The 25,121-nt window shown below is 51.2% G+C and overlaps 1 protein-coding gene across 1 annotated transcript; it reads left to right on the top strand.

Moving 5' to 3' along the window:
- On the top strand, window positions 1-23,728 carry A4GALT (alpha 1,4-galactosyltransferase (P1PK blood group)). The gene is made up of 6 exons (XM_027107877.1): window positions 1-3,526; window positions 4,321-6,898; window positions 7,194-7,228; window positions 12,147-12,307; window positions 20,949-21,090; window positions 22,507-23,728. The coding sequence occupies exon 6, from the start codon at window positions 22,550-22,552 to the stop codon at window positions 23,612-23,614; it is 1,065 nt and encodes a 354-aa protein (XP_026963678.1). The 5' UTR covers window positions 1-3,526; window positions 4,321-6,898; window positions 7,194-7,228; window positions 12,147-12,307; window positions 20,949-21,090; window positions 22,507-22,549; the 3' UTR covers window positions 23,615-23,728.
- The last annotated feature ends 1,393 nt before the right edge of the window (window positions 23,729-25,121 follow it).

Here is a 25,121-nt window from a genome sequence, read left to right as displayed (position 1 = left end):
CGGGGGATGCGAGGCGTCCCCCCCGGGCCTTTAGGGATGTTGAGGCTTTGGACCGCCGACAAGGGGGAAGGGCTCTCCAGATGGAGGGACGGCCTGGGTAGGATCCGGGAAGCGGGGAAAGTCGGGCCTAAGCGCTCGCTCTCAGGGATCCGGAACCTCAGACCACTCCCTCTTTCGGGCGTGCTTGTCTCCCTCCCTCTCCTCCAGATGGGAAACATTGAGTCCCAGTGGGAGCACTGGTGTGCTTGGGCGAGGCTCTGGCTCGGAGGTCCAGTCGCAGAGTCCACTCCCCTTCGTGCTAGGGGAGTCCCCTGGCCTCAGTTTCCGCATCTGACACCTGCGGGCAGAAGTTCCCACCTCCTCGTCAGACTCAGCTAAGCCTCTAGCTCTGAGAGGGTTAAAAGCCACCCTTCTCTCAGAAGGACACCCTTTTGGTCTCCCCCAAATGCTGAGTGATTGACCGCTCTGTGGAAGCCCCTTGGGGTCTCCGAAATCGATCTGTGCCCTCCTTAAACAAACACCCAGGAACACCTGGTATGCTCCGGCTCTGGCGCTCCCCACCCCCCCGCCCCCGCCCCTGCCTCCACTCCAGCTGTCCAAGGACTTCCCCTTTGTTACCTCCTCCCAATGAAGGAGTCGTCGTCCTGCTCAGGGTGACAAAGCAAGGCCCAGGCTAGCGGGGACTACCCCCTCAGTGCCCACAGCCAGGTCCCCTAGGGGACTCCCCAGATCAGGCCCAAATAAAAACAGGAAAAAAAGAAAAGGAGGGTTGAGATGGAACCCTCTCAGTTGTTCATTTTCCTCCCAAACATGTTTCTAGTGCCTCTGGTGCCCATCCCTCCTTGTCTGCTAGGGTCACGCGATAGATACCAGAGGACAAACACCGAAGTGGAAATTCTGTAAAATGTGTTTTGCTTCCCTGTACCCATCGAAGCCCTATAGCTGCCTAGGCTAGTGGACTTGCTCCTGCTGTGTGCAAGGGTCCCAGGTCCCCAGTGTGTGCAGGGTTGGCAGAATCTTTCAAGGTGACTTACTTGGAACATCAGAAGGTTGTGACTCACCACATTACCTAATCAGCCCCAGCCAGCAGCTCCCAAACCCACGCGGTCATGGCGGTCCAGATCTTCAAGGACCCGGGGCAGCAGGGGATGCAGGTCCCCTCGGGTCTGAGTTGGTACCAGGGCAGAGCGAGACAAGGTGGCTGCCAGGGACATTCTTAACAAGAAGGGGTGGATGAGAAAAGGGAAGCTTGACGTGTGAAAACGGCTCTTCCCCACCACAGCTCGCCCACCCCGCAGCTGCTGCACCTCCAGGTGGGTAGAGGGGATGGTTCCACCTTTGACCTGGCTACCCAGGCTGTGCTCAGGCAGTGCTCTCTGGAATGCACTTCCTTCCAGCCAGGCGCCTCTTAGGTGTGCCCTCACCTCCCGTTGAGCCTTACCCCTTCTCTCCAGATTGGAAGCTCCTGGAGGGAGGAAGCTTGCCTGAAGCCCGGTGCCGGACCTGACACACAGTAGGCATTCACTACATTTTCCTTGAATGAATTAACTGAAAGAAGTAGGGAAAAAATTCCGCATTCACGTCACTTGGATATAACTATTGTTAAAAGTTGCCCTTTTTGCCAGACTTCTTAAAAAACACATTGGTACATATTTGAGTGTCTTGTTTATACAAGCATCTCAAATGCCTCACCTTTCTCAAATTATTTTTTTATATTTTTCAGTGCTTAGATATTGTTACATCTTATTTAGTTAATGGACCTCATTTGACATTTATGTTTTGTTGTTTTTTTTTAAAAATATTTGGCTCTTTTAGATGTTACATTGAGTTCATACATAAATTTATACATTGCCAGATTTTTTTCTGGAAAGGGAATTACTTGGTAGTCACTGGATATGAACCTCTCGGATGGTTATACCTAGAACCAGCAGGCTCTCCAAAGGGACTGTTCCATTGCCCACTTCCTTAGGCTATGAGTGTGCGTTTCTTGTTATTTCCTGGAAATGAAATTACTGGGTGAAAGAGTATGAACATCTAGGATCTTTGTGTGTTTCTTAATCATTTGTTTGAGTTCATCAATGAGATGTTTGCCCCTTGTCTGGTCTCTTTGCGGCAAAGATCTTCTCCCAGGTTGTCATTCGGCTTCTGTTTTTGCTGCTGATGGTGTGTGTATTTGAGCAGCAGTTTTTATTTTACTTTATCTGTGTGTGTGCTTTTCAATAAGGTAGACTTGACTGTACTTACAAGCTGATGGGAAAGAGCCAGAAGAGGGAGTGGCTGCAGCCCCTGGAGAAGGAGGGGCAGGTCGGTAGAATGAGGTCCCAGAGGACGCAGGAGGTGGGAGGGGTCTGGAACTGGTCCAGAGGGATCTTCTGAGCTGATGAGGACAGGAGGTGGGAAGGAGGGGGCTGGGAGGACATCTTATGAATCGGCTCAGATCTTCCTAGAGAAGGAGGTAGAAAAAGCATCAGTGGAAAGAGGGTTCTGCACCCGAGGTCCCCAGCTCCCTGTTGCTGTTTGCCCCCCCATTCCCTTGAGTCCTCCCTGCTTCCCTGGGAGGTAGCAGGTGTTATCACCCCCACTGACAAACTCCAGAGGGAGGGGAAGTGCCTTGCTTAGGGTCAGTCAGCTGATGAATGGCAGGGCTGGATTCAAAGAAGGCTCTCCCTGCACTAACCACATGCCCTTGAGAATCGCTTTCCTCTCCGAGCCTCCATCTCTAGTGGATATCGGAAGCGGTGCCCATCTGACTCTGTCCGGTGCTTGGTGAGTGAGTGTCCCTTCCTCCCCTGTCTACCTCTGTTTGTCTTCTCTCTGGAAAGACCCCAGTGAGTCCAGGGGCTTCCAGCTCCACAGGGCTGGCCACAGGGCTAGGAGGGCCCCTTCCCCTTCCCTTCCTTGTGGGTGCCTGCACAGTCACCCCTGCGCCCACACGCTCACCCAGCAGGAGCACACAGCCTTCTGGATGTCACACCTGTGCAAAGTCTGAGTTGCTGGGTGAACGTGAGAAAATGGGAAAAGAGATCTTTATGTTCTGTGAGCAGGCTCGATTTGAAAGCACAGAAGCCATTGTCCCAGATACAGATAAGGAGCCCAGAGAGGCACCCCTCCCCTCCCAGTTGTCTTAAGTCTTCAATTGCTTCTTCCCACAGGCCTCCAAGGCAATCGCCTGAGTTGAGGGCAGGCTTCCATGAACTGAGCCCCCTCTAGGTGCCAGACGCTTTGTTACCTGGTCTTTTTTAAACCCTCTCAGCCATCCTGTGCTGTCAGCCCCATTTTACAGATGAGGGAACTGGGATTCAGACTCAAGCGCCTCTTCTTTACCACAGTGAGATCTGAGCCCCTGGCCGTGGTGCAGCCCCAGGTGAACTTGGCTCCTTTCACCTGGCAGAGGGTGTTTGAATCCCAGCTGTGCTTCGTTTCCAACTCAAGCTGTAATTGATTATAAGAGGACCTGCCTGGCAGCTAATTGGGAGGATTAAACGAGTTACTGAAGGAAAACTGCTTTGACCTTTGGCTGTGCATGGTAAGCCCTCAGGAAATATACACTCTTGTTATTATTAAACCACATAGCTCCATGCTTGACCGGGAGCTTTTAAAAAATGTTAACTCAGCCACGCCCATCCCTTCCTGCAGTGAGAGGATAGGAAGGTGGGCACGCCCTGACACCGGAGAGAACTTGGACTTTTTAAAACCCTTCCGGAGACAAGTGAATGATCTGTATCTAAAACATTAAATTACATTTCCTTTGACCCAAGCAGCTCATTTCTAGGAGCCAGTCCTATAGAGGTAATTAAGGATGTGTTCAAATATGTAAGTGCTAAGAAACTCACCACAGAGTTGTCTATAAAAGCAAAAAGGAAGAAGCCACATTTCCAGTAGTCAAAGTAGTCAAGATGGGATACAGATGATGAGATACAATGTAGCCCTGGAAAGTTAGGGCATGGAGCTGTGTTTACTGACATAATGGGAAGGCATAGCATATATTTCCAAACAGTTTGCCTGCCAATGCAGGGGGCGCGGGTTTGTGCCCCGGTCCGGGAGGGTCCTGCGTGCCGCGGGGCAGCTGGGCCCGGGAGCCATGGCCGCTGGGCCTGTGCGTCCAGAGCCTGAGCTTCGCGGCGGGAGAGGCCGCAGCGGTGAGAGGCCTGCGTACCGCAAAAAAAAAAAAAAAAAAGAAGAAGTGGGTCTGGTTATGTAACTACCACCACCACCTAGTTTTAGAAGACAGGGGCCCCACATATTTTTAAGTGAAAAATAAAACCAGGTGTAAAACAGTGGGTGTAATAGGATCACTTTTTGTGCGTCTCCTGTCCACAGCTCTGTGTAAACACTGCTCCTTGTGAGTGGAGGCGTCAGAAAAGGACTAGAAAGGGTATAACCAAAATGCTGACATGTCATGTGCCCACACCTCAAGTCTTCAAGATAAAGAGCAAAGCAGGAGGTGTCACTGCAGGGTGGTGACTGGACATCCGCTGCACCTCCACCATGTGCGCGTGCGCGCGCACACACACACACACACACACACACACACACACACACTCTAGAAAGACTGGAAGCCCCACCCCCTGTGATCCCACCGTTGGCGAAGTGTCTGTGCATGCATGCTGTGGAAATACAGAGGCAGTACCCAAAGGTATGAAGAGAACAGGGACAGCAATTGTGGCGGATTCTTGGCAAATGGCTCTCATCTTACCTATGATGGTTAGGAGGTTGCCGGGCAGGGGAAGGTGGAGGGACATTTTGGGAAGAGGGAGGAGCATGTTTCAGAAACTTGGAATTCCCAGTTTGAGCAATAGAGAGGAGTTGGTTTTCCTTTCAAGGTTTTGCCATCGTTTTCAAAGGCATTAAGGGTACCAGATGGCTCTCCTGTATCCCTCACCACTCAACCAGTCATCACGCATTTGTGGTGCGTCTGCTATGTGCCAGGCCCTCCCTAATTTAATGTCATTTACAGTCTCCGGCACGGTGAGCCACATCTGGCTCATTGCCCACTTTCCTCTGATCCCAGTTCACTCCAAGGCCAAATTCACCCTGGCCCCTCCCCAGAGGACTTACCCACCCGCGGGCTCTGAAGGTCTGCCGCTGGTCTAGGCTGTGGGCGAAGCACAGGGTTTGGAGTGAGGGCTGCTTACACACATGCTCCTTTGGAAGGTAGCCACGAGCTCCTACTGTGTGCTGGGGTGTGCAGCACCGGGGACCCAGCCCACGGGCCACAGTGAGTGAGTGCCAAAATCCAGGTGGCTTCCTGGAGGTGGTGGCTCTACTCAACCTAGGTCAGGAGAGACCGAGGAAGGAAGGCCTGAGACTGGGGAGCAGACACTCCTGGGTGGGTGCAAATCCTGCCTCCCACCTTTACTAGCCGGGTAGCCCCTTTCCTCTGTACCTTAGTTTTGTCGTTTGTAAAAGGGGCCACCGTGGTGGACATGAAGACACAGGACGAGCGGTGCTTGGTAGGGTGCCTGACAAGCGGCGTGTTCTTGGCAAGTGGCAAACTTCCTACCTCTTCTGCTCCGGAAGTTCCTGGGCAGGGGAGTGGGGAGGGACATTTTGGGAAGAGGGAAGAGCACGTTGCAGAAGCCTGGAATTCCCAGAGCCTGATGGTTTGAGCAAAATGGCAGATGCCAGCTTGGCTGGTCTGGAGGTCGTGGGCCTGGAGAGGGGCAGCGCTGAGGGGAAGTGCCCGCAAGGTCTCGGTATTGTGGGGTCTGTAGACCTTCTTGGGGCTGAGGCAGGAAGCCAGGGAGGAGGCTGGGGTAGTGGGTCCCCCGACAGAGACAGAGAGACGACGGGGAGAGCTGAGCTGGGCTGTGGCCACGGCACTGACGGGGCAGGGAGAGGCCTGGGGGAATCTGTTCAGAGAAGCTCTCCCCCTCCTTTCCTGTCTACGCTCCCTCTCCCCTGGATTATCACAAGAGTCCCATAACTGCTTTCCTGTTGCCGCACGTCCCCTGGGGTTTAGTCTTAAAAAGCACCCAGATCTTAAAGATTTCTTTAATACATAAGTCACACTAGGGAATTCCCTGGCGGTCCAGTGGTTAGGACTCCGCGCTCTCACTGCCGAGGGCCTGGGTTCAATCCCTGGTCAGGGAACTAGGATCCCACAAGCCGCAGGGTGCCGCAAAAAAAAAAAAAAAAGAAAAAGGCATGAGTCACACTATAAGCCTTTCCTCCTCAAAATCTCCCAAAGGCAGCCCCTCCCTCAAGGGCCCCTCCCCCCCATGGCCCAGTGTCCCCTTGTCCTTCTGGCCTCCTCTCCTGGTGCCCTCATCCTCCCACCTTGCTACTCTGGCAGCACCTCAGGCGCACATGCCTCGGGGCCTTTGCACTCACTGATTTTCCTCCCTGGACACGCTTTCCCCAGACATCCATACAGCGTGTGCCTCGCCTCCTCTGGTCTCTGCACAAATGTCAGCTTTTCAGAGAGGTCATCCCTAACCATTCTGCATAAAGTGACACCCCAGCCCCCAGTCTTCCCAGTCCAGTTTCCCTGAGAGCAAATGTGTGGGTGTCCAGATTCATGGTGTCTTATACCTCCCTGAACTGCGCAGAAAGTGACTCCATCCTGCTCATGAGAAGCTGGCCCCAGGCGGCCTGACCTTCAGCCCAGGGAGGGAGGGATGGCCTCCGGGAAGAGAGGAGGTCCGAGACTTGGAGGCAGCCATACCTGAAGCAAACCCTACTCCGCCTCCCCCGTTTACTAACCATGCTGAGCTGGGAAGGTCACCTTTTCTCTCCTGGGACAGGTGAGTACTCAGGTACTTCAATATTAAGGGACACAGCCTCTGACCTTATTTTGTACCCTCAGATGGAGAGGCAGAACGTACCAATTACACTTTCCAGCAGTTGTAATCTGCACCCGCTCATGGTTTCCAGTTTGCAGATGCCACTCCCCTAGGTTGGTTACCTCATTCGATCCTGGCTTTCTGGGCAGTTTAGGGATCATTTACTCATTCTTTCAAAAAATATGTATTAAGCACCTATTACATGCTAGGGTCTGTGCTGGCCATGTGGGACCAGACTAATGAGTAGAAGTGGCCTTGGTCCCTGCCCGCTGGGAGCAGACATTGTTTTTCATGGTGTCAGTGTCACTGAGTATTTAATCAGTCCCTTCAAGAAAGACCTTGGGTTGTTTCTAAGCGTTTGCAGTTGCAAACAAACCTGTGACCAACACAAATATCACTTATCCGTAGGATAAATTCACAGACTGGGATGGCGTGGCGAAAGGGTACGTGTATGTTTAACTTTGTTTTTTTAATTTTATTTATTTTTCTATGTGTTGGGTCTTTGTTGCTGCACGCGGGCTTTCTCTAGTTATGGCGAGTGGGGGCTACTCTTCGTTGCGGTGCGCGGGCTTCTCATTGCGGTGGCTTTTCTTGTCGTGGAGCACGGGCTCTAGGCGCGTGGGCTTCAGTAGTTGCAGCATGTGGGCTCTAGAGCGCAGGCTCAGTAGTTGTGGCGCACGGGCTTATTTGCTCCGCGGCATGTGGGATCTTCCTGGACCAGGGATTGAGCCTGCGTCCCTTGCATTGGCAGGCGGATTCTTAACCACTGCGCCACCAGGGAAGTCCCACATGTATGTGTAATTTTGATAGAGGTTGTTCACTTGCCCTCTGCCCCTGAAACAGGACCATTTGGCTTGCCTGCCAGCACTGTGCAGGGGATGGGGGGCGGCCTGTTTCCTCACAGCCTTGCCAGAAAAATGTGTTGTCAAAGGTTTGGATTCATGCACATCTTATTTGCTGAGTGTTCTGACTTGCATTTCTCTTACTTACAAAAAGCTCCCCTGTCTTGCTTACCTGTTTAAGCATCATTGTGTGTGTGTGTGTGTGTGTGAACTGTCCTTGGCCCATTTTCTCTTGAATTGTTGGGTTTTTTTCTCCTTGATTTCTGGGATCTCTCTATAACAGAAAAATTAGACTTCTGGGATCTGAGGGACACAGAAGTCATTCCCAAGTTGTCACTTGTATTTTTGACTTTCTTGGTATTTGGCGAAAGGTTTGGGGAAGTTTTGTTTTTTTTTTTCCAAGGAGTCAAGTTTATCCTTTTTTTTTTTTTTTATGGCTTTTGGATTTCGCACATAATTAAGAAAACCTTTCCAACTCTAAGGTTATAAAGGAATTCACCCATGTTTTGTTCGAAACATTTATTATTTTATATTTGGGGTTTATCCTAGGGCACATTCTGAGGTATGAATTCATCTGGTTCTTTTCCCCTAGTGGCTTCTCTGCTTGCCCAACACCTGTATTAAAAGATCCATTTTTGGGGCTTCCCTGGTGGCGCAGTGGTTGAGAGTCTGCCTGCCGATGCGGGGGACACGGGTTCGTGCCCCGGTCCGGGAGGATCCCACGTGCCGCGGAGCGGCTGGGCCCGTGAGCCATGGCCGCTGAGCCTGCGCGTCCGGAGCCTGTGCTCCGCAGCGGGAGAGGCCACAACAGAGAGAGGCCCGCGTACCGCAAAAAAAAAAAAAAAAAAAAAAAAGATCCATTTTTGCTTTACTGATTGGAAACACTGCCCTTACTGGATATGCAAGTACCGTATTATTGGAATGGCCAAAATTTCATTCGGGGTTTTCTGTAACATCTTATGGAAAACCTGAACGAACGTTTTGGCCAATCCAGTATTTCTGTGATTTCTTTTGTTTCATTTGCCCTGTCTGTCCGTGTGCTGAGACTGGTTGTTTTAATTATTGGTACTTTGTGTTGTAATCTCTCTCGTAAAGGCCCGCCCTTCCTCGTGGTCCCTCCTCAGAGCTTTCCTGTAGGTTCTTGCTTGTTTATTTTTCTAGATGAATTTTAGAGTCAACTTGTTGAATTCCAGAATCGCGTGCAATTTATAAATTGGCTTAGAGAAAGTCGACATTTTTATGAAGCTGAATCTTCTATCCAAAAACATAGTGCAACTTTCCACTTGTTCAACTGTATTTTGTGTTGTCAGCGGCTTTAAAATTTTGCTCACATAAATTTTGAACATCTTTTGTTAAGTTTAACCCTGAGTATTGTGGTGGCTGTAGGTGGGAGTCTTTTCTTTCATTATATCTTCTGCTTCTCTCTGCTTGTGTGTGTGTGTGTGTGTGTGTGTGTCTCCTACCACCTTACAGTATTCTTTTGTTAGTAGTAGTTTTTCAATAGTTTCTCTTGACTTTTCCAGGTATACAGCAGTATCATATGAAAATAATAATTGTTTCAACTTTTTCTTTTCAGGTTTGCTTTTTGTTTTTTTTCCTATTCAGTTTTTATAGCTCTAATTTCTTTCTCTTATCAAATTGCTTTGATGAAAACCTCCAGTGCCCGTGATGGTGCTGGGCACCTTTGTTTTTCTCCTGTCTTCAACAGGAGTTCCCTCATGTGTGAAGCTGGGTACTCATACCCCCCTATGAAGCTGGCTCTTGGCTTTGATGGTGATATATATAATTTTGTTAAGGAAGTATCCATTGATTCCTAATTTATCCAGAAAGAGTGTTGGAAATTTTATCAAGTTTTTTTAGCATTTCTGGGGATGACAGTATGATTTTTCTCCTTAGATCTATGGAATAGGATGAATTATATTAATGATATCCTAATATGGAACCACCCTTGCATTCCAAGAATAAACCCCACTTGGTTTTGTTTTGTTTTTATAAATTTATTTATTGTATTTATTTTTGGCTGTGTTGGGTCTTTGTTGCTGTGCGCTGGCTTTCTCTAGTTGCAGAGAGCAGGGGCTACTCTTCGTTGTGGTGTGCGGGCTTCTCATTGCGTTGGCTTCTCTTGTTTCAGAGCACGGGCTCTAGGTACATGGGCTTTGGCAGTTGCAGCACGCGGGCTCAGTAGCAGTGGCTCGCGGGCTCTAGAGCGCAGACTCAGTAATCGTGGCGCCCGGGCTTAGTTGCTCCGCGGAATGTGGGATCTTCCCAGACCAGGGCTCGAACCCACGTGCCCTGCACTGGCAGGCAGATTCTTAACCACTGCACCACCAGGGAAGACCCCGCACTTGGTTTTGATGTTTCGTTCTTTTGATGTGCTGCTGAATTCTATTTGCTTGTCTTAGGATTTTTACCATAATATTCATAAGCAATATCGGTCAGTAGGGTATCTTGTGCAATCTTTGTGAGGTTTTGGTGTCTATGTTATACTTCAAAATTTTTTTTAAGTGTTCCTTCATATATTTTGCTATTTAACACTTTTGAAAGCATTGGAATTTTCTGTTATTTAAGTTTGTAAAATTCCTCTCTAAAAATGTCCTGCCGGTTGCTTTTGTTTCTTAATGATCTTGTGTAATTCTATTTCTTATGTGAAAGTTGGCCTGTCTAGACTATCTGTTCCAGGCACAGGCTTGACTTATTACATTTGTCTAGAAATTATTTTTTTCCGGTTTTAAATTTTATTTGCAAAGTACTATCTTATGATTTAAAAAAAAGTTTTCCTCTGCTTCTTTGGTTACTCTCCCATTTGGCATGTCTCAGTTTGCATTGAGTGCTCTCTCATCCCTTTCACTTTCTGTTTTCCTTAATTCGGTTAATGGTGATTTATATATTTTATTGAATTTTTTCCAAAGAGCCAGTTTTTGGCCCTATTTCTTAGTTCTACTGCTTATCTGCTTCCTAACTTTTTCTACTGTAATCTTTCTTTCCTTATTCTTTCTGTTTATTTGTGGTTCTTTTTCTAACATTTTTAGCCTGGTGCTTGCTTTCTTTCTTTTAAACTGTCCTGTTTTACTTGTCACATGTATTGGAGGCTGTAAATATTCTTTTGAGTATTTCTGCAGCTGTATCGTATAGATTCAGATTCATGATATTTTGATTATGGTTGTTTTCTAGAAATCCTATAAATTCAGTTTGTATTTTCCCTTTTGACTGAAGAATTGTCCAAGAGAGGTTTTTTTTTTTAATTTCCTGACTTTTAAATTAATTTCTAGTCATTCTGCCTTGTGATGATAAAATGTCTGCATTTTTTATGTTTATGGGTGTTGCTAAGGTTTTCAATTTTCATAAATATTCCATCAGCTCTTGAAAAGAAAGTGAATCGAGAGTTTGATACAGAGTAGTACCTTCTGATTATTTTGTAGGTCTTCTGAATTCTTATTTGTGTTTCTTGGGCTGAGAGAGGTGAATTAAAGTCTGTTATTAGTGTGTTTCAATCTAGCTATTCTGATATCCCTGTAGTTTCTTCTTCCTGAAAATTGCTGCAGTGTTTTTGGTGCATATTGTAAATGATACCACTTAGCGTTATAAATGGCCCTTCTTTGTCCCATTCAGTGATGTGTGGCTTTAGCTCCCATTGTCAGATACTAAGATTATGGCCCCAGCTTGGTTTTTGTTTCTATGTGTCTTTAAACCTTTGCTCATTCTTTTACTTGTAACCTTCTAAATCACGTTTTTTGATGTTTGTCTCTCAAGTACAGGATAGAGTTTGGTTTTGCTTGAGATCTAAACTAAAAATCTTTTTCTGTGTAAAGATAAGTGAGTTAAATCTATTTATATTTATTGATATGACTGATGTCTGTTATCCACCCCCACCCCCCCACCCCCCGTGCTGTGAGCGGTATGTGTGTCTGTGTCTTTGTGCATGTGGGAGGGCTATATTCTTTATTCTTTGACTGTGTGGTCTGTTTTCTTTGATTTAAAAATAGTCTGATATTTAGGAAAGCTTGTATTTTTGTTCTAGTGGCTGCATTTATATTTATCCTTTATATAATACTCTTAGGGACTTCCCTGGTGGTCCAGTGGTTGAGAATCCGCCTTCCAATGCAGGGGACGTGGGTTCAATCCATGGTCAGGGATCCCACATGCCGCGGGGCAACTAAGCCCATGCACCGCAACTACGGAGTCTGCACACCACAACTAGAGAGCCCACGTGCCGCAACTACGGAGCTCATATGCTCTGGAGCCCATGTGCCACAGCTAGAGAGAAGACTGCGCGTTGCAAAGAGCCTGCCTGCCGGAACAAAAGATCCCACATGCCGCAACTAAGACCCGATGCAGCCAAAAGATTAAAAAAAAAAAAATAACCTCTTGTTCCTTCTTTCTTTAGATAGTATCTATTATTTGTCTTCTATGAACAACATTAAATTTAACTTGTTTCTTCATCCTCTCCTTTCTCTTGTCACTCCCGTGTTTCAGCTGATACTGTATTGAGTGAGTAAGGCATATATTGTTTCCATCCCAGTGCCTCTGGAAGCTCTCAGTCAGGTGGTGTTCATGACAGTTACCACTTCCTGCACATGCAGTGACATGACAACCTGAAGAGGTGTCCACAGCTCAGAAGAAAATTCTGGAGACAAGAGTGAAGCACTCTTTTAAGAGGTGTTGTATCACCCACACTTGATGGTAAGTGTGGCCAGAAATTAATACATGGTTGTCCCTTGGTATCCACGCAGGGAATTGGTTCTAGGACCCTCACAGCTACCCAAATCCTCAGATGCTCAAGTCCATTGTGTAAACTGGACTTGATGGTACCATGTGGGAAAACACAGACATCAGTGACACCGAGTTGAAGTCATTCAGAAGATTCAGGTCTTACGTGTGGTGAAGTTTCAGGAACACCCTACTAAATTTATTTCACTTATTTTCCTTCTTATGTGTGCACAGGTGTGATAGGTGATTTAAAAATATGACTAAGGGACTTCCGTGGTGGTCCAGTGGTTAAGACTCTGCCCTTCCAATGCAAGGATGCAGGGAGTGAGGGTTTGATCCCTGGCCGGGGAACTAGGATCCCACGTGCTGTGTGGTGCAGCCAAAAATGAAAAAAACAAACGCTAAAAAATCTGACTAAAACATTCTTGCAAAAGAAAAATTCTGCATAATAAGAAAGCAAAGTAACATTGCTTAATTGGCAGCATTTTAATTTCTTAGTGTTATATGACATAATGATGTATCTTATTCGATGCAATATAATTGGGTAGTGTTATCCTTCTCACTATCACCTTTGTACTTTAAATATGCTTAAACTTTTACTAGTTTAGCTTTTACACCTGGCAGTTAAAGATAAGGCAACCACTGAGCTTGTTCTACTTTCTACCTTCTTTCTGCCTGCCCTACCAACTTTTTTAGTTGTATCATTTTTACATTGCCTGACTAGATAACATTGTCATTCCATTATGTCATCCTTATTCCTACCATCTCTTTTTTGGAGGGCTTGCTAAAGTTATTCGAATCACCGTTTGGTTGGCTGTGCTTATTCCTCAGTTTTCCTCATAATACATTATTGCCTAAGTCTTTATATTTTGAAACTATTGGTGTGTAACCTTTATTTTATTTTAATATTTAACATCTTTATTGGAGTATAATTGCTTTACAATGTTCTGTTAGTTTCTGCTGTATAACAAAGTGAATCAGCTATACGTACACATATATCCCCATATTCCCTCCCTCTTGCGTCTCCCTCCCGCCCTCCCTATCCCACCCCTCTAGGTGGTCACAAAGCACCGAGCTGATCTCCCTGTGCTGTGCGGCTGCTTCCCACTAGCTATCTGTTTTACATTTGGTAGCATATGTATGTCCATGCCACTCTCTCACCTCGTCCCAGCTTACCCTTCTCCCTCCCCGTGTCCTCAAGTCCATTCTCTATGTCTGCGTCTTTATTCCTGTCCTGCCCCTAGGTTCATCAGTACCATTTTTTTTTTTTTAGATTCCATATATATGTGTTAGCATACGGTATTTGTTTTTCTCTTTCTGACTGACTTCACTCTGTATGACAGACTCTAGGTCCATCCACCTCACTACAAATAACTCAATTTTGTTTCTTTTTATGGCTGAGTAATATGCCATTGTATATACGTGCCACATCTTTATCCATTCATCTGTCGATGGACACTTAGGTTGCTTCCATGTCCTGGCTATTGCAAATAGTGCTGCAGTGAACATTGTGGTACATGACTCTTTTTGAATTATGGTTTTCTCAGGGTATATACCCAGTAGTGGGATTGCTGAGTCATATGGTAGTTCTGTTTTTAGTTTTTTAAGGAACGTCCATACTGTTCTCCATAGTGGCTATTGGTTGCGCCAGGTCTTAGTTGCAGCAGGTGGGTTCCTTAGTTGCGGCTCGCTGGCTCCTTAGTTGTGGCATGCGAACTCTTAGTTGAGGCATGCATGTGGGATCTAGTTCCCTGACCAGGGATGGAACCCGGACGCCCTGCACTGGGAGCGTGTAGTCTTAACCACTGCGCCACCAGGGAAGTCCCTCTAACCTTTGTATTAAAGAACAGCTTGGCTGTACACTCAGCCCTCCATATCTGTGGATTCCACATTCACAGATTCAACCAACTGTGGGTAGAAAATATTAAAAGGAAAAGAAATTCTAGGACATTCCAAAAAGCAAAACTTGAATTTGCTGCACACATGCAACTATTTATGTAGCATGTTTATCAGTTCTCACCTATCATCCTCATATCTCTTTTTTAAATTTTTATTTGCTTATTTATTTTTTTTTGGCTGCGTTGGGTCTTCGTTGCTGTGCACAGGCTTTCTCTAGCTGCGGCAAGCGGGGGCTACTCTTCGTTGCGGTGCGTGGGCTTCTCGTTGTGGTGGCTTCTCGTTGTGGAGCGTGGGCTCTAGGTGCTTGGGCTTCAGTAGTTGGGGCACGAGGACTCAGTAATTGTGGTGCATGGGCTTAGTTGCTCCGTGGCATGTGGGATCTTCCAGGACCAGGGCTTGAACCCGTGTCCCCTGCATTGGCAGGCGGATTCTCAACCGCTGCGCCACCAGGGAAGTCCCTATCCTCATATCTTGCCATCTCTCTTTCTGTCCATTTCTTCTCCAGTTCTTGTATTTCTGCTTTCTGGTCTTTCTTCAAGCCGGAATTACTCTTCTCAAGGTTTTTATTTTGACTGTTTTAAATCCTGCTGCAATTTTGAATTAGACTTTTTATTTGTTTTGTGGCAATATTTGTATAGTGAATCTTTTTTATACATGAGGGAACATCAGTGTTCCTTTCCCTCTTCACTCACGTAGCTTATTTGTATGGATGTTGTGTTTATGCCTTTAACAATTTTTTTTTCTCTCTATTTGAATGAGTTGAATTTTCCTGGACTAGCAACTAACAGGAGGTTTTGGTGGAAATTGGGAGAGAGGCCAGGATTGTTCTCTAGATTTCTCTGCTGAAAGGCTCCCTCCTCTGTTTTTACATGAACGGATTATTCCTTTAAAATATGGCCTTTGTCTGCATCCACGCTTCTGTTGCCTCTCAGAACCCAACCTGATTCATGAGGCTACTGCCGGGGACTTCCCTGGAGGTCCAGTGGTTAAGACTCTGTACTTACACTGCAGGGGGCATGGGTTCGATCCCTGGTCTGGGAACTAAGATGCCACATGCAGCATGGCATGGCCAAAAAAAATAATAAAATAAAAAAATAAAATAAAACTGCCATTATTTAAAGAACAGAGGCCACTGCCTCCAACCTTGACCCCCGGCTCATTGAGCCCCCGGCTCCTGCCTTGTTCATCTTCCTTTTGTTTATTCATCTAGGTTTTTGGCCGAGCCGGGTCTTAGTTGCAGCGCACGGGATCCATAGCTGCGGCACGTGGGATCTAGTTCCCTGACCAGGGATCGAACCTGGGCCCCCTGCATTGGGAGCGCGGATTCTTAGCCACTGGACCACCAGGGAAGTCTCCCTCTTCCTTTATTTCTGCAATCTTGCGCTACTGGGCGCCCCCTGCGCCCCGTTCTTCCCCCCCCCCCCCCCCACTCACTGCTGTATCTGCTGGCCTCATGTGCTTTGTGCCACACTTACATGTAACTTGGAGTTGAGGGGTTTTTCCTGCTCCTGATTTCCCTAATGTTGTAGCTTGTGTTTTATTTTTTCTTTGCCCTGTCGCTCTGTCTGACATCAGTAGAAGAGGGAAGATTCAGAACTAAGAATCTGCCTTATTCCTATTGGAAAAAGAGGTCTCCACCTCTCTAATTTTTCTGTTTGTATATCCCCCAAAGAGCAAGCCATTGTCTGCTTGATTTCTGACTTTGGAATACCTTACAGGCTTTGGAGGGAGAACATTTTATAACCTCTGCTCTGAAAACAGCCACTTTTTTTTTTTTAATAAGTTTATTTATTTTATTTTATTTTTATTTTTGGCTGCGTTGGGTCCTCGTTGCTGCACACGGGCCCTCTCTAGCTGCCACGAGCGGGGCCTACTCTTCGCTGCAGTGCGTGGGCTTCCCATTGCAGTGGCTTCTCTCGTTGCGGAGCACAGGCTGTAGTTATACAGGCTTCAGTAGTTGCGGCACGCAGGCTCAGTAGTTGTGGCTCGCAGGCTCTAGAGCACAGGCTCAGTAGTTGTGGCACACGGGCTTAGCTGCTCTGCAGCATGTGGGATCTTCCCGGACCAGGGCTCGAACCCGTATCCCCTGCATTGGCAGGTGGATTCCCAACCACTGCGCCACCAGGGAAGCCCCAAAACAGCCACTTTTACAAGGATCACTGACATCTAGTAACTGTCACTCTTAATTCTTGAGCAGAAATCATTTATTTATGCCCTGAAAGAGCGGGGGTAGACAGGACAGCAGACCCTTCAAGTAGGGTTTGGAAGCTCTAAGTATTGATTTTTCACACCCAGGAGGGTCTGAGTTCTAAGACCAAAGAGCCCACCCCCCTTAGCTTTGTGGATGAAAAGGATATGGGGCAGGCACAGGCCCAAGGTCACATAGCCAATTAGTGGCAGAACAGAAGCTGTCAGGAGGGACCTGGGTTTGAATTCTATGCTCCATTTCCTGGCCCGGTGACCTTCCCCTGGATACCTCAATGTATAGCCTCAGGTATCTTATCAAAATGTTAACTTATCAAGGAAGTTGATCAGCACATGCCCTGTGTCCCCACCATTAGAACGTTTGGTTAGCTTTGTTCTCCCCTCCTCATTGTGCAGAAGGAATCTGAGGCCCAGAAAGGGAAAGTAATTTGCCTAAGGTCACACAGCAAATTCAGCAGGGTTGGGTAGACCTGGAAGCAGACTCCAGCCCCAGTGCCACTAGCCATGGTCCCTTGGACAAGTCACCTAAATTTTCTGAAAGTTAAACAGGGGAGCGGGGGCTGCGATTAGCTGGAATAATAGCTGCACCCCTCACTGGTGGTCAGGCTGAACTGAGAAACACACTGACCCCAGCTAAAGCCGGGCCAGGGCCTCCTGACCCCATGAGATGCTTCCTCATCGAGCAGAAGGATGCAGCAGGCTCCCTGTCTCCTCTGTCACCCACTGCATCGCCCCTGGGTCCCCAGCCCCAAACCTCCCAGTACATAATTAATCCTGGTTTCTTCGGCTTGGCATGGGGCACAGGTGCCAGCTGGGGCCTTCGTGTCCCTCGCTCGGGGAGCAGCTTACTTGGGGCGAGGGGAGAGGCAGCTGCCCCTCCAGGTCCTTTCCATCCTGTCAACCTGGTCTCTGGCCGCTGTCTCTCTCTGTGTCTTTCCATTGCAACTCTGCCCCCGATGTGGTGTCGTGGGATCAGGAACCAAACAAAGGCATCGCAGGGTTGGCTGAGAGGGAGAGAGATGGAGGGAGAGACAGACAGACAGACCTGGAGGGGCAACAGGGAGAGGAAGAGGTGTGAGGGACCGAGAGAGAGACCAGGGACAGAAAGCAGGAAGAGAGGTCGAGACGGGGTGGGGTTAGGGCACTGATTAATTGCTGATTGATTGACTGATTGGAGAAATCTTCAGAAGGTGTGATCATTTGCTTTGAGGCTCTCCTCTCCTCTCAGGTTGGGGTCCACCCTCCATTTCAGAGGACAGGGTCCCATCAGCTGCTATCTCCTCAGTCCTGTGGGCCTCCAGGAAGAGAAGGACCCTCTGGCAGTGCCTCTTCTGCCCTTCCTATGCATATCTGCCCACAGGCTTTGGTTTCCAAACTGCCCCCCGCCCCCCAACCAACAGCAGAACCAGCAAGGTCCAAGTGCAGGTAGAAGTGCACACAGTACCTAGGGCAGACACTGCGCGCCCCTTCCACCGGTGAGGAAACTGAGGCCCCTGGCATTACGTGACCTGTCCCAGAAGTAGAGGACAGGCAGTTGCCTGCATCCCCTGAGGCCACATCCAGAGCTGGTTCCCAGCCTCCAGGGCCCGTGGGAGGGAAACACTGGAGAATTCACAACCCCGATATCCAGTCGCACCTGTGCTGGTGTGAGAGCTGGGTTCTAGTCCCGCCTCGGCTGTGATTCTGTGTGGGTTTGAGCATATCTGAGCCTCAATTTCACCCCCTCTAGCATGAGAGCTTGGGCAGGTTGTCTCTAGTTTGGGATAGCTCGCGGCTCCTAAACGCAGTTACTGCCAGAGGGCTTTTGTCTTGTGTTCACTTGGTCCTGTGCACGTCCTCTCCCGGTGAGCAGGTCACCAGCATCCATGGCACCTTCTAATCTCCGAAGGTAGAGGGTGGGGCCGGGCACTGCGGCTGGAGGAACACGACACAGGCAGTAGCCAGACCTGAATCACGGGGCCACCCCAGAGTTGGGAGTGGACTCTGTGGGGCAGGGGTGGTTCCCCAAAGGAAATTGGGGTGCTGTTATCAGAAGTGGGAATGAGGACTTCCCTGGCGGTCCAGTGGTTAAGACTTTGCCTTCCAAGGCAGGGGGTGCGGGTTCGATCCCTGGTCGGGGAGCTAAGATCCCACATGCCTCCCGGCCAAAAAACCGGAACATAAAACAGAAGCAATATTGTAACAAATTCAGTAAAGACTTTAAAAATGGTCCACATCAAAAAAAAAAAAGAAAAAGAAAAAGAAAAACTTAAAAAAAAAAAAAGAAGTGGGACTGGATGGTGGGCAAGCAAAACCAGCAGACCGCCTCCCCATCTCCCCTGGGAACCCCAGTTACACGTGACTTACAACCCTTTTCTCCTGCCCTGGGCGGGACACAGGAGCCCACCTAGGGTCAGGGGTGGAGCGCCCCTGCTGTGGGGCAGAGGTGGGTGCAGGCCATGAAGGGGTGATGAGCGCCCAGTACGGGAGCCTTTTCTAGGCGCCTGAGCCTGGCCCCTGTGCTCCCAAAGTGGGGTCCACAGAGCTGGTGCCGAGGGCCAGGTCAACAGGGCTCTGGCCAGACCTTTAGCCCTCTGTCTCCACCAGCCATGCCCTTACTTCCAACCTGAGATGGATCACAGGGGATCTTGATGACAGGGAGTCACAGAAGGAGTTAGAGCAGAGATGTGACCACAGTTCTGTGCTAACTGGGAATGGCCTCCCCAGTGCAGGGCTAGAAGTGGTAGGCAGGGAGACAGGACGTGGCAGGAACATGCCAGGCTCAACTGACAAAGGCCAGGACTTGGGCTGCAGCTGGGAGGCCCATTTAGGGGACCAGGAGAATGCTTTGGGCCTGAGGTCACACGGGTATTGGGCTGCGGCCAACTTAGCCCCATACACAGTTTCTATTCCCGGGTCTTGGGCTCCAGCACCAAATACGGTGCTGCTGGCGTCTGTCCCCCTCAACCACGGTCGGCCAGGGCTCCCGCCTCCCTGACAGCCTGCTACTGCCCACACACTGGCAGAGCCAGGTCACTCCTGCGCTGTGCACTCATCGGTGTGGTTCATAGTGGATTAAAAATACTCAGGACCGAAATAGCCTCTCTCCCTGCAGGGGAAAACCAGGGCCAGGGGAACACAAGGTTCTTGGTTTACATCATGGCTCTGCCACTCACGACCCTGGCTGCGGGATCCCAGGCAGCTCACCCTCCCTGTGACCCGCAGTTTCCTCACTCACATGCTTACTGGCTCATTTCATGACTCGCTGATTCGCTAACTCATTCATTTTTTCATTCATTAATTCTCTGATCACTCATAAATCTGCTCACTCCTTCATTCACTCACTTGGTCCACACGCTGAGACACTCACTCACTCAATATTTATTTACTACATACCAAGACCCAGGCACTATTCTGGAGGCTAAACAAAACACACCAAACACAAAAAACGACCTGTCCTAAGGTTATGTTCCAAATAAATAACCCAAACAAACAAGTACAAAAACGTACAGTATGTTAGCATAAGTACTAGGGAGAATAAACTAAAGGGGGAGGCTATGAAGTGGTGGGGGAGCTGGAGTCTTGGAGGGGCTGGGGAGGGCCCGTGGGAAGATGATTCTTGAGTGAAGACCAAAGGGAGATGAAGGAATGAGCCGTGTGAACACCTGCAGGAAGAGCGTTCCAAGCAGAGGGAACGGCAGGTGCGGAGGCCCTGGGACAGCAGCGTGGGGGGATGGGTTTGAAAGAGCAAGGAGGCCAGGCGGTGATGGGGAGAGAAGTGGGTGTGAGGTCAGGGTATGGGGACACGCAGCACCTCGTGGACTGGGCCTCCCACGTCACTCAGGGTCTGAGCAGAGGAGCTACCTGGCCGGACTTGTGGGTTTTTTTATTTTTTTTGTTTTTTGTTTTCTTTTTGTGGTATGCAGGCCTCTCGCTGCTGTGGTCTCTCCCGTTGCGGAGCACAGGCTCCGGACGCGCAGGCTCAGCGGCCATGGCTCACGGACCCAGCCGCTCCGCGGCATGTGGGATCTTCCCGGACCGGGGCACGAACCCGTGTCCCCTGCGCTGGCAGGCGGACTCTCAAACACTGCGCCACCAGGGAAGCCCCCGACTCGTGTTTTTAAAGCGGCCCTCTGGCTGCTGAGTGAGTGAATCAGACAGCGAGTCCGTTTCCTGTGTGGCTGCTGTGTCCCGGGCACTGAGCCGGGTCCTGGGGAGAGAGGTGTGCAGGCCCCCACGGCGCTCATGGAGGCCCATCTGGCTAATTCCCTTCTCGTCCAGCCACCTTCTCCCGCTCTGCTGGTCCCTGTGCTCCATTCAGCCATCATCTAGTTTATTGTCCTTGTCTCTCTCCAAATGGTCTCCCCTTAGGCTGAGCGCTCCTCCAGGGCAGGGCTGCACCTAACTCTTCTCTTCTCACAAGCATGTTCCCTAAGGGGCCGAGGGGCCCAGAGAGTGGAGGAATCAATGAACAGCAGAGCCGCAGGCCCAGCCTGCCCGGCCTCACTCTGTCTCTCGCCATCTTTTGCAGATGGATTTGCGGGCATGGAGAGCGTGTGGAAGGACCGAGTCCTTGTTGGCAGAGGAGGTTGGCTGCTGAGCCAGGGCGTGTCTCCAGGAGGCCTTCCAGGCTGCCTGGATCCCCACCTCGCCACCATGGGCCGGCCAGGCTGGTCAGTTTCCAGCCCATGACGTGGTCACGGTTCCCTGCCGCAGCCTTGGGGAGCAAGTCGCGGGCTCCCGGCACCACCCTCGGGCCGCAAGACGCCTCTGTCCTGGGAGGGGTAGACTCCGGCCCCCCTGGGCCCCCAGGCTGCACCCAGTCCCCCACCGCTTTGCACCCAAGCTTTCTGGCCTCTGAAGGGGTAACTGTGCAGCTGTCCCCTGGGGTTACAGTAAATGGCGGCCAGGACTCTCTTAATAGCGAGCACTGTCCAGGTCAGTGTGTACTGAGTCCCCAGGTGCCAGGAGCATTCACACGTGGCAAGCTCTGTCTGCCGGGCAGGATGGCGTAGTGGAGAGAACACAGACTTTGGAGCCAGGCGGCCTGGGTTCAAATCCCGCCCTGCCACTTGCTGGCCAGAGGAGTCTGCATGAGTTACCAGACTTCCGTGCCTCAGTTTCCTCACCACAGGGTGGCTGCGAGTGTCTAATGAGTTAATATGTGTGAAATGCTGAGAAGGTTGCCTGACACGTGCATGGTGGGTAGTCAGTATTCACTGAATGAATGAATATAACCCTCGCTCCAGTATTACCGTCTTGCTGCTGGTTCAGGCAGACCTGGGGCCCCTCATGTCCCAGGCATTCACACAGTCCCACCGCAAGCCTCTCTTGTTCCTCCCGGCCTCTTGCAAGGCGCCCGAGAATGTTCCTGCTCCTGGCCAGCAGCAGCCTGGGCATCACGAGAGAATGAGAGTCCAAGGGCAGTGGCACTAGTCAAGTCACAGACTATATATAGCACAACCTCCCTGTCCCTTTCCCTCTAGGCAGGGGCTGGGGAAGCCAGGGGCCCAGGACACCCCGTCATGTCTTGCCCAAGGGCTTCAGGACCCGGCCAGCATGCCCACGTGCCTAGGGTCCACCCGGCCTGCGCCTGAGCGAGCTTGGCTGCCAGCACCCAGGCCCCCCAGAGCCCCAGGCCTCCTGCTAAAAGTCCCTGTGGCTGCTGGCATTTCTTCCTCTTGGACCAGCTCTAGGCCCGGCTGGTGGAACTGAATGGGACCTAGAGGTGCATGCACTGGGCCTCAGATCATAGGCTACCAGCCTGGTAGTTCAAAGGGGACAGGCCTTGCCAGGCCGAGAGGCCAGACCCTGCCCTGGGCCCACGTTGGCCGCACGTCGTAGGTGGTGCTGGCCCAGCCCTTGGGGAGCTCACAGGTATGTCACAGAGTGAAAGGGACCCTGCTCAGACCTCAGTCCATGGCCCGCTGCCCCCATTTTACAGATGAGGACGGAGGTGGCGCTCTGACCACCTGGCAGGCCCGTGGGCTCTGGAAGCCGGCGCCGGCTGTGGCTGGGTTTGTAGGAAGTGTCTTTCTTGGGTCAGGGGTGCCAGTGGCCGGCCCGAATGCGGTGCTCTTCTCTTACAGACCAGCCAGTTCCTGCTGGAGTCTCCTGATATCATCTGGGGAGATGACATCCAGGCCCCCCGACTGCCTACTGCAGCTGCTCCGGGGTGCCCAGAGGCAGTGGGTCTGCACCCTGTTCATCATCGGCTTCAAGTGCATGTTTTTGGTCTCCGTCATGGTCTACTGGCACATTGTGGGAGAGCCCGGGGACCAAGGACAGTTCTCTAACCTGCCTGCTGACGTACCCTGCCCGCACTTGGTCCCGCACACACCGCCCTCCAGCACCCCACCTCCCGGCAACATCTTCTTCCTGGAGACTTCTGACCGGACGGACCCCAACTTCCTGTTCATGTGCTCCGTGGAGTCAGCAGCCAGGGCCCAGCCTGAGTCCCGGGTGGCGGTCCTGATGAAGGGGCTGCCCGGCGGGAACGCCTCCTTGCCCCGGCACCTGGGCCTCTCGCTTCTGGGCTGCTTCCCCAACGTCCAGATGCTCCCGCTGGACCTGGAGGAGCTGTTTCGGGACACGCCCCTGGCAGCCTGGTACACGGCCCTGCAGCAGCGGTGGGAGCCCTACGTGCTGCCTGTGCTCTCCGATGCCTCCAGGATTGCGCTCATGTGGAAGTTTGGAGGCATCTACCTGGACACGGACTTCATCGTCCTCAAGAACCTGGGGAACCTGACCAACGCGCTGGGCACCCAGTCCCGCTATGTCCTCAACGGCGCCTTCCTGGCCTTCGAGCGCCACCACGAGTTCATGGCGCTGTGCATGCGTGACTTCGTGGCCCACTACAACGGCTGGATCTGGGGCCACCAGGGCCCGCAGCTGCTCACGCGGGTCTTCAAGAAGTGGTGCTCCATCCGCAGCCTGGGCGAGAGCCACACCTGCCGCGGCGTCACCACCCTGCCCTACGAGGCGTTCTACCCCATCCCCTGGCAGAACTGGAAGAAGTACTTCGAAGACGTCAGCCCCGAGGAGCTGTCCCGGCTGCTCAATGCCACCTATGCTGTCCACGTGTGGAACAAGAAGAGCCAGGGCACGCGCTTCAAGGCCACTTCCAGGGCACTGCTGGCCCAGCTCCATGCCCGCTACTGCCCCACGACGCACAAGGTCATGAAGCTTTACTTGTGAGGGGCCTGCCTGCCTGGCTCCCTCCCTGCGCCCGGCGTTTGGAAGGAAAGGGCTCGGCCCCCCTTCCTGGGGAGACCGGAGCTGCTGCAGCGCGGGATCTGGGGCAGGCAGCAGGGAGGGCGGGGAACTGTCGGCCCAAGAGCTGTTACTGGAAGGCGTGCTGCTCCCTTCAAGCTAGCAGGAGGCTGGTGGGGTCTTGCAGACAGCAGGCAAGCCTGGCAAGTGTGAAAGCATCTTCCAGGGCAGCGCGGGAAGCAGGCAGGCTGGGGCTGAAATGCCCACGAGGGGAGCACAGAGAAGCCCAAGGAAAGGGGCTGGGAAGGACGGAGAGGAGGCCGCTTGTGGGGTAGCCGGGATGCACACCCAGCTTCGTGAGCCCAAGTGGGGGCTGCTTCTGGGGTTTGGGTTTCTTTTCCAGGGGGGCCGAGGCCGGCAGAGCCGGCCTGGGGAGCTCTTTGGGGGAGGGCCTGCCTGCCCACCTCATCCTTCTTTCCAGAAATGTTGCAGGAGTGACATGTGCCAGCTGCCCACTCACAGGCAGGGGCCCTGGAGTTCTTGTGGCTCAGGAAAAGCATTTTAAAGGAAACACCCCCTACCCGGCCCGCGATAAACACAATAAAAGTGAGAATAATAAATACAGTAAAGGCGACTCCCCAGCATCTAGTGCTTTTTGCTTGATGATACAAATCCATTCGCACCGTGAGCCCCACCCTGCGGCTGAGGAGGCAGCTGGGGCTGTCGGCGGTGGGGGGGGGGGACGTGCCTGAGGTCACGCAGCCTGCCTAGGTCGGGGGGCCCGGGGACCTGGCCACTGGGCAGGCTCACAGCCGCGGTGCGGGAGAGCGACTGCGGTAGGGAATGGGAGAAGCCTGCTTCCCGCCTCACTTTTCAGGGCTCACAGACAGCCTCAGTCAGGCCTCATGCCCACCCCCACCCCATCATGCGCCTGAATCTGTTCTAAACTGAGCCAAATAAGGAGCCCACCACCAGCCTGGGGGCACGTACCTCCCAGCTTAGAGGAGGCCCAGGCAGGGCCTCACGACGCACAAGGCCCTGAAGCTTTGCCGGGAGCTGCTGCTGGCGGAATCCAGAGGCCTCAACACCTCCCCGGGGGCGGGGGGGTGGGGGGTGTGAGGCCTCTGGGGTCTCTCCCGCCTCACCCTGGCTGTCTGGCTGAGAACCTAGGAGAGACAGAAGTACCATGCTGGCAGCCCCAGGGATGGGCAGAGGAAGATCTGCTCCTTGCAGGGTGAGGCCCCAGCTGGTCTGTGTTGAGGACGGAAGCTGCCTGTAAGAGCTGGACGTTCCGCCGGGCTGGAGAGACCCTCCCTGTAGGAAGCTAGGATGGGGGATGCTGTCAGGAACTCTGGGGCTCAGCGGGCTGCTCTGTGGCAGCTGAGCGGGAGGTGTTCAGAGGCCTCTGGATTCTGCCAGCAGAAGGTCTCGGGCAGGACTGCCCTGGTGGCGCAGTGGTTAAGAATCCGCTTGCCGGGCTTCCCTGGTGGCG

The sequence above is a fragment of the Aethalodelphis obliquidens genome, unplaced genomic scaffold (assembly GCF_003676395.1).
Source record: "Aethalodelphis obliquidens isolate GAN/ISIS:26980383/991018 unplaced genomic scaffold, ASM367639v1 scaffold8, whole genome shotgun sequence".
In the NCBI taxonomy this organism is placed as follows: domain Eukaryota; kingdom Metazoa; phylum Chordata; class Mammalia; order Artiodactyla; family Delphinidae; genus Aethalodelphis; species Aethalodelphis obliquidens.
Note: the sequence above shows the minus strand (reverse complement) of the source record. Positions and strands in the feature narration are given on the sequence as shown.